The 9,765-nt window shown below is 34.2% G+C and overlaps 1 protein-coding gene across 2 annotated transcripts in view; it reads left to right on the top strand.

Moving 5' to 3' along the window:
- Positions 1–3,367: 3,367 nt before the first annotated feature.
- Positions 3,368–9,765, top strand: part of LOC147404919 (B3 domain-containing protein At3g19184-like) — a 29,047-nt gene continuing 22,649 nt past the window's right edge. For both annotated transcript variants that reach the window (XM_086441019.1, XM_086441020.1), the window contains exons 1-5: positions 3,368–3,615; positions 3,708–3,812; positions 3,896–3,927; positions 4,048–4,213; positions 8,402–8,608. In XM_086441019.1, the coding sequence (XP_086297145.1) occupies positions 3,484–3,615; positions 3,708–3,812; positions 3,896–3,927; positions 4,048–4,213; positions 8,402–8,608 (642 nt within the window). In that variant the 5' untranslated portion in view covers positions 3,368–3,483. The remainder of the gene's footprint in view (positions 3,616–3,707; positions 3,813–3,895; positions 3,928–4,047; positions 4,214–8,401; positions 8,609–9,765) is intronic.

Genomic DNA, 9,765 nt, shown 5'->3' with positions numbered 1-9,765 from the left:
TAGATTGGGTCTCGGCTTGATCAAAAGGGTAGCGGTTGAAAATCATTTTAAAAAATATTTCTTAAAAATTCCCACACAATTTGCATCCACCACAAAATCATTTTCGATGCTAAGGCATAAGGCCTTCTCATTATTTGAAAATGGGCTCTTAACGAACAAAGCCCACACATTTTCAAAAATATGTTCTCAAGGCATTGATATAAGATGGAACTCTCTTTAATAAGGAATCCCATATTATCTAAGTCGGGATTAAAGTCCCTCGAACTCGAGGGCACAAAATCGGATTTTTTGATTTTCTTTCTTTTCGAAAATTGACCGAATCTAAGACTACACCTAAGGTGGAGAAAGTAGGATGCCTAGCACCTTCCCTACTTTCTAAATGAACCCCTTGTATAGATCTTAGGTAGATTAGTATCTTTATCCGTATGAGAGTCACTATAAAAATGATTTTTCAAAACTATTTTTTGGGTGTCCATTCACACCCTTGTCTAAAAAAGAGTGGTGGTGACTTCAAATCCTTGTAGTTTCGATATTTGGACTTAAAAATCGCATAGCTACAATACTAATACTATGAAAAAATTATTTATAAATCAATTTTACTCAATGATTTTCTTCGTATATATCACTATTTTGTATTTGAATTCATTTTTAAATGTTTCAATTATATTGTTTATTAGCAGTAATAAATAAATAAAAGTAAAAAAAAGAAAGAATATCTTACTTAGATAACAAGAAAGAATTAAATTTGCTAAAAAAGAATAAAAAGAAATGCAGTATTTTAAAAAAAATGTGAGGCATATACATGCCTCACATTGAGGTGTATGCTTTTAAGTGCCTCAAGGTTTGAGGTGTGAGATGTAGCCGTTTTAGGTTTCAACATTCTACCTTAGGGCATCTTTAATGAGCCTCATCTTGAGGCGTGCTTTGAGGCGCAAGCCTCACAAACCTCTAAAAAAACTGTTTAAAACAACGACCTTTTGCACTTCATTTATTATTGTAAGAAAGTATTTTGGTCCAAGATTTTTCTTAGCTTCAAGAAGATACTTTCGGGACACCGACTATGAAAAATGTTATTTTTAGTGATGGTGATTTCTGTAGGAAAGCTCAGTTTGTGCTTTGTTGTAAGGTAAGGCTGAGAATCACATTAGAACGTAAAAAGAGAAAAAAAAAAAAGAGAAAAAAAAAAAAAAAACAACGATGATCTTTTTTGCAGTGGCAAAAGGTTATAAGTCATACTAGGGTTTTTTTTTTTTTTTTCCTCAATTTCCTTTAAATATTAGGTGGTGTTATTTTAGATAAATGGGCCCAGTACACTCATGTGTATTTAAATATACATACACATGTTTGTGTATGTATATTTGTACCATCTATTAACAATTTTGTTTTAAAATTTCATTGAAGGTGCTAACTAGCTTAGTTGGTAAAGTCTAATGGTTGATGATACTAAATAACTGGGTTCATTTCCAGCCATTGCCAAGTAAATAAACATGTTATCTGAAGTATTTATTTCATGGATTTTAACAATGATAGGGATATCAATGTGTCCACATTTGTAGTCAAGATTTCAGAAAATGTTGAGATCCTCCCTTCCATTATCCACATATTGACAATTCTTTTGCCCATCCCATTTTATGATGCAAATCAAGTTACCCTGATTTGTCGATACAACACTAGTCCTTTGATCTCCAAATGAGATCTCCCTCCACATCTCCAAAAAAATGATCGAAAACGTTCCTATAAAATTAAAAATTGAAAGTTAACCACAAATATGAATATCCTAAAATATAATTTTCTTAAACTCTTCAACTAATTGTTTGATGATATTTAGTCATTTTAGTTTAGCATTTTTATTATTATCACGAACCAGAATTGTGGATAAAAAAATCTAAGGGTTTCACGCTCTAGATGGAATAACCAATCGGATCGAACAATGTTGTGGCCAACACTTACACTACCTTGACTCCATTCATTCAAATATTTGATTCTCAACTATTATTTTTATATGGTATGTATCATATGAAAAAATCATATAGACTTCCCATCTTAATGGCTTTATGGGGATTGAATAGCGAAACCTGTGTTCGTGACAATTTTGTATGGCTTATATAGAAAATTCCCATGCGTGGTAGGGCATGGGACTAATATTGATGAGGCTGCTATCCCACTTGGTCAATATCCAAATGGTCGTCTATACTATTAATGAGATGAAAAGTCTGTTGTGACCACCCAAACTACATTTTCCAACTTTTTTCTCTCCAAACATGACTAATTTTTTTGTGGGTAACGTAGAAGCTGGTTATATTTGGGTGAATATTTGAGATACGTTTCAAACTAATGACATATGTTGATCTCTGTCTTTTTTAATAAACTAATAGATACTTAAAACACTCTTTTCTCAAAATAAAAAAAAGTCATTTTTATCATCTTAGTACAATTTTTTTTACTGTCGCCTTCAAGGGTTTGAATAGATTAATGATAATTACAATAGAAGTTGAAGAGCATGAAGATGAAATTTTTTTAATAATAAGAAATAATTTTTTGGTCAAGGTTGAATATATTGACATTTAGGTCATTTTTCATCAGATCATAGTGTAAAATTAATGGATTCATGTGTGCGTCACGTGGACTAATAGTAAGTGAGGTGGAAAAACTAATCAACATTGGGGGCATAAAGAGGACATATGTTTGGAGGTCGAGAGATTATCATTATCCGCATGATTGTCCATGTGGCTCATTTCAACATAGAAGTACATCATACTATGTGTCATTCGATGAGAGAGGGGCAACTAAGTCATTCCATCTTCCATCTCCTTAGAGGGGTAAGTCATTTTTTCTTTTATTTTGACCTATAAATAAGACACAAGAGTCATAAAAGGACTGGTTCACTTTTATGGTATTAACCCAAATGGAGTGCAAATGGGAATTTTTAAGTGATGGAGTGCAATTGGCAATGGGTACCCATCTGCATGGAGAAAAGAAGTGAGTTGAGTATACCCTTCATGTTTTGATAAACATTTGAGATATCCTCCTATATTTACAAACTAATTACATATCTTGTAGAACTTAGTCTACGAATAATAGAAAATGATCAAAATGCCCTAACTAAAATCCTTGATTTTTTTTCTTAGAAATTTGTCATCTTCAATCCACCATCTTCATGGATTTTTTACTCAAAAAAGTCCATCATCTTCTACTTTCTCAAACCCACCCTAAGGTCATTTTACAAGAGGTTGAAGATGAGGAGCATTTTAGTCATCTACAGTTAGTCCTTCTAAAAAGACTAAGGTCAAGAAATAGGTCATTAGTAGTTTGAATTTAAACTATACTTTGGAACTCAATCTCCACCGTACTAAGCATTTAAATGTAGAGATAGAAACAGTACTACTCAACGGTCGACTTCTATTATTGGAGGGTTTGAGCTCTCACCTCTTTCACCATCGCCATATCCTTCCTTCCTTGTGTGTGAGTGATAGAGAGATTGAAATGGTGAAAGCCAAGCCATCCTACGAGGAGATTCGTCAGCAGAGATTAGAAGAGAATAAGAAAAGAATGGAAGATCTCAATCTCACTCAGCTCGCTCTCTCCCTCCGAGACACCCCGTCGAAGCCCTCTCCGGTTCTCTCTCTCTCTCTCTCTCTCTCTCTCTCTCTATCTATCTACATTTCTCTTTTAAAACCCAATGTCTTTGATTTTGTTAAAATCCACAGATTAAGAATTTCAAACCACGCACTCCTCGACGCCAACCAGAATTTGTCCAAGTGAGAAGATCGATTCGTGTAGCAAACAAACCTGCTCCAGTTTATCAAGAAGAAGTAAGTCATCGTTGAACCCATTTTGGCAAATCAATCAATCATTAATCTTCCTTTCGTCACCTTCCTTAAATTCTCTACTGCAGGTTCCAATCAAAGTTCTTGAAAGGTCTAGAAGGTCAGAAAAAAATTGTATCTTTATCAATTTTACTTACTATTATGATTCAGAAATTTTAATCTTAGTAATGTTTATGAAATTGGTTTGTGGGGATTTTTTTTTTTTTTTAAACTTTGGAAGGTATTATAAGCCGCGGTGGGATTTATTGAATCGGGTATACGCATCAGTTGAATCTAGGGAAAATGCGATAGAGAGAGCAGAGGAATTACAGTCAAGCCTTGAACATGAATTTCCTTGTTTTGTAAAATCCATGCTTCAATCACATGTGACTGGTGGATTTTGGCTGGTAAGTACAAAAAATCAATTATTTCGTTAGTATCAGTGGTTTTAAACCGGTCTTCAAAATGAAAATGTAATCTCTATATCACTGTTCAAGTCTGCAAATATAGAGCGGAGATAGAATTTTTGAAGACGTATCTCCATCATTGTTCACTTTTTTTAAATACCTATTATATCCTCTCTTTTCTCCTGATAAATGCCGTTTCTTACCTCCTTTTTTTATGAAACACGTTTTAAATACCATTTTTGTTCCTCACCTATATTATATTCCCTTTCCATTTTTCTTAAGTGAGTGAAAAGTGTTTTAGAGAATGATTACTGATTTAAAAGATGGGGTTGGTTGGAGTTCAAAGTGGTTTGGAGTCGTCAAATTTGAAGACTTGGGTTGGAGATGCTCTTTGGGAGAAACTTCCCCAAAATTCTGTAGGCCTCATTTAGAGTGTTAAAAACTCGTGAGGCTTTACAACTTCTAACCTTTTTTAATATAAATGAGGCTTAATGACTTAGGCCTCATTTAGAAAGTGTAAAAACCTGTGAGCCATATGAAAAAACTATTGGAAGATAATCATGGGTTAGGAAAGACCCCCAACTAGCAATTAAGCCAAAAATAAGAGAGTAAGCCAATATAGAGATTATTCAATGTGTACTCCTCAATAATACAATTGAGCTTAACAAGAAAATCACCAACCAACAATTAAGCAAAAGAAAAAAAAAATCAAGAGATAAAAACCAATCATAGGGATGACCCTTAGCATCCTCCTCAATTATACAATTGAGCTAAAGAAGAAAATCACCAGGGTGGAGTAGTGGTTTAATAACCTGAATGTACTCCCTAGGGTTGTGATGAGATCAAGGCTTCCCACCCATGACTTCACCTGATACACTTGTTTGTTGTGGCAGGGCATATCCATAGGGATTAATCCCACTTCCAAAGATGGTGGGGGAGCCCTAATGCATGAAAAGATGGAAAATAAAAATTCACTAATGTCAGAATCAACTTTGCCAAAAGACACAAAAAATGAAGTTAAGAAACTTGCCTGACTAGCTTCTCGTAAAACAAATGAACTGCTATCTCTTTGAAAGAGTCCATGAGGTATTGGATTGATTTGACTTGCCTTCTAAGAGTCCAAGGAGTGGAGCATTCATCATTTGCGCATTGGATCGCCACTTTGGAATCCACATCTCTCTCATTTTGTAGAGCCCAACCTTGGCTCCATCAATAGTCCTTTTCTTATGGCCTTCAACTCATGATATAACCCTGAGTGGCTGGCCAAGCATTCCACGTATGCCCTTTTAGGTGATCCCCACACATTCCCTAAGAATGTCTCCCTCTCCCCTCCTACCTACCCTAGAATATAACTATCTAAGTTCCATTGATCTGTACATTGAGAAGGAGCTAACTACCTACATATCTTGGGAGTTTTGAAGAAGAAAGAAACATCCATGTTTAAAGACTAGAAAAAGCTTCTATTGTTGGCTAAATCCTCAATTTTGGATCATGAGACATTGTTTTCAACTGAACTTTTTGGAAAATGGTAGCAAGAAGGCTACAAATTGGAAGGAAACTGTTTTGGAATACCATTTTTATTCTTTTTTCCAAACATGATAAACAAAAGCATTGAAAAAGAGCTTTTTAGCTCGTGAAAGTGGTCCCTTACCTCTGAAATTTGATGTAATCAAAAGCAAACTCATCATTCCAAGAAAGTATTTCTCATATGCCTCACTAGCTTTGACCAAAGAGGACTCTTCATTCATTCTAAACATTTTTAAACGTAAAAGCAGTTTCACACCTTAGGGGAAGACTTCCCAAAAACTGATTAAATTGTTACCTATAGATTTAGGGTGGTATTCTTGAGTACTCCACCTCCAATAATCCCATTAATATCAGTGTTTTAAAAGGCATTTAAGGCTTTAAGCCTCAAGGCTGACTTTACGGAGAGACTTCTCCTTAAGCCTTAAAGAGAGTGTAAAAGCTCGTGGAGCATATGGATACATCTACTACATTTTTAATAAAAGAGGATGCTTCGTGCCTCTTGTTGTTACCTACACCTTTGGATGGAAAAAACTTTGAAGAGGCCATCCCGCTTCAAAATTTGGGTAGAAACCTCTCCTTTGAATTACACATGGTGTCTTTAAGGAGGTATCCCAGATATTGATGAAAATGTGGGGGTGTGAAATAAATACAAAAAGCCACGTGTCATGTTTTCAAGAGGGTTCTACCAAAATTTTGAAACGGCCAGGTTGCTTCAAAGTCGGACTCCATTTGGAGTGGTATTCGTGTGGGGCCCGGCTCCAAGTGTTAATTACCAATGTTTTAAAGTTCCTAAGACGCACTTGAGGCGTTTTGGGTTCTTGAGGCGAGGCATAAGCCTTGACAATTTTATTTAAAAGAAAACTTAAAAATTTATAAAATATCATAATAAATTTATTAAAAAAAAAAAAACTACAATGAAGCAACATATTCCATAATATGCTCTTATGTTTTCCAAACTTTCAAACTAGTTTTAGCTAATCTTTTTATTTTTCTTATCCCTTCAATAGATAAAAGCTTTCATTTCATTTTTTACATCTTCAGATGCATGTAGCAACATTTGTTCTAGTGCACACAATATGGTCTTTCAGTCTCTTCATCCATCTTTACTATATTAGAACAATACACACAGTCTACATAAATATACCACCTCCCTAAACCGGTATTTGATTCATCAACTTCAACTCATGCTTTCAAATGGGGTCTCTTTTATTACCTCCACGTCAACCCACTGGTAAACCATTTCCTCTAGCCATTATTAGCATCTACCATCAATAATAGGAAGAAAAAAAATACAAAATAAGAGAAAAATATGAGATTTATTTTATTTTATTGTAAGAAAATGTATATAACACCACATACCTTAAATACTAGGTAGAGTTTTGGTTTGATGATTCTATTTGATGTAAATTTTCGTGAGAAACTTTTAAGAAGTGAGAGGATTGAACTCAAATGAATATTGAAAGCACAATGAAGAAATTTTTGTGTAAGGAGAAAATAGGGTTTAAGAGAATTTTTTTTTAGATTTCTCTCTAAATCTTTAGTTTCTCGACATTAAGGCACTCCAACGTAAAGAAGTTTTAGTAAATAAATAAATAAATGAGGAGGGGTAAATAAGTAAAACAAAGCAAGAAAAGCAAAGTAAAAAGTTGAAGATTTGATTCGGTTTTTTCGAGTCAAGAATGAGGCTTACTTAAGCCACAAGTAAATTTTTTTGATAAGTTTAAATTTCTTAAAATGGGGACGAGATAGCCCTGAAGAAACAACTTAACAACGAGATCGAGGACTTCCCCAAAATTGACAAAATAAGCTCGTTCAACTCTTACACCTTGCCTTTGAAAGTGCGTCTATCTCTTTTTCTCCAAAGGCCCCAAAAGATTGCTCCAAATAATCCTTTTTGAAGCTCTAAAAGCACCACCTCAAGGGAACCAAGATTCCAAAAAAGCTTTAATAAAACGATGGAGAGCAACCCACGACTCCAAATAATCCAAGAAAATGAGATCAAACATGGTGGGCAATGGCACGGTGAAGAAGCAAATGATCCGCTGACTACCCATCTCTTAGGCACATGAAGCAACAATTAGGCGTTTGGAAACCTCTTTTAATCAATTGGTCCATAGTGGTAATTCTACACTAATAATTTTCAAAAGGCTTAAGCAAGCTTTGGTGGCTAAGCCTCACACCTCGAGGCCACCCAAGTCAGGAAATTTTCTGGCTTAAGGCATTTAATAGGTTAAATAACTTCAATAAAAATAGCTCTTCCAGATGTAAATTTTCTCTTGTTCTTTCATTATAGTTCATTTTTTTTATTTTGCTGAATTTATTCTATTGTTTATTTAAAAAGGCATGGTTGTGAGGATTACATTCAATGTTGGCGGCTTATGCTTCATGCTTTAAGTCAATGAACTGCCTTGTCTCTCACCAATAAAAAAAATTGCCTTGTCTGATGGTTCCATGTTAAAGACATGGTAGGCAGTATTAATTGAATGAAGCTTAAGATATAAATGGGTTGTTGGAAATAATCAAGAAGGCTCTTCATGTTTGCAGTCTCCATTCATGTTAGATTTGATTGAAGTAGATGGATTATGCACTTTTGTATATAGTTTATATAAGTTCACTTGGAATAGAAATGCAAGAGTTTCTCACAACCATATATATCTATAGGGTCTTCCCGCACACTTTTGTAGGAGGAACTTACCGAAACGCGATGAGACCATTACTTTGATTGATGAAAATGGGGAGGAGTACCCAACAGTCTACCTTCCCCGAAAGACGGGATTAAGTGGTGGATGGAAAGGGTTTTCGGTTGCGCATGATTTAGTCGATGGTGATGCTTTAGTTTTCCAGCTTGTCAAGCCTACACAATTTAAGGTGGTGGTTTGGATTTTAAAATATGCAACTGCTATATCTTACTTCCACATTTTTAAGCATTTCATTATGTTTGTTTTGCTCAATTTTGCAATGATAAATCTTTTGCAATGGTAAATCTTTTGCAAATGAAGTTAAGGACTTGAGAAATTGAATTAGAGAAGGTACTAAAATTTGATTTATAGAAATATTAAGAAAATTTTCATTGAAGTGTAGGAAATGATAAAATAGACATGAACACACACTTACAAGTCATCAAACTACATTGCACAATCATATGAAATTTGGAAATGAAAATCATTAGCATTTTCTTATATTTTAATTTCAAAGAGCTCTACCCTTTAAAGGTTGGTCTCAATACTTTCAAAAATGAATATCCTTAAAGATGACCACAAAATAGAAATTTGACTAAAAAAACTTGAAAGGCTTCATTTTTAAGTGGTTGTCTCACTATTTTCATTAGGAATAGGAATATCCTAAATATATGTGAGCACATTTTTCATGAAGGTTTCCCACTTTAACAATTGTAGATTTTCTAAGACACAAAGGAGATAACTTAGTGGATAAGAAATTACTCTTAGTAATCCATTTTAAATATCATAAAACAAGTCCTAAATTCCATCATCGGTACAACAATCGACCCAAATTTATGTTTAAGGCTTAAAATGACTGAACATAAAAGTAGCCATCATAAAGCTTAAAAAGATCTTTCTAACAGCTTATTGTCCTAGGAATTTAAGATATGACTTTTTTATTCATTTTTTTTGTCATATTATTGTCCTAGCTTCATTAAGGAATTTAAGATATGATTTTCATTTTGTCTTCTATTGTGTGAGTGGAAGAGAAAGTTTCTACCCAATCTTTGAACGTAAAGCTTTCTGAGTTAACTTGGCTCACCAAGATTAACTAGCTTTCCTCCTCCTGGGTTTGACTACTGCAAAAAGAAGCAAATGCTCCGACACTCAAGTCAAATAAAGCTATAAGGAGATTTTAAAATTTTTTGCTCTTACCTTTTTGCAAAGTTTTGGTATTTTTAATACCTTTGCCATGGTTTTGTTTCAACCATGATTCCACGATTATGGTCTTAGTTCTTTAACTTTCCCTTTGATGCCGGAGCATTGGTATTGAAATGAAAACTCAAAACAATGTTGCTTTACTTT

The sequence above is a fragment of the Akebia trifoliata genome, chromosome 4 (genome assembly GCF_017979445.1).
Source record: "Akebia trifoliata isolate Shusen 1 chromosome 4, ASM1797944v1, whole genome shotgun sequence".
NCBI lineage: Eukaryota > Viridiplantae > Streptophyta > Magnoliopsida > Ranunculales > Lardizabalaceae > Akebia > Akebia trifoliata.
This window is presented reverse-complemented; position numbering and strand designations above follow the sequence as displayed.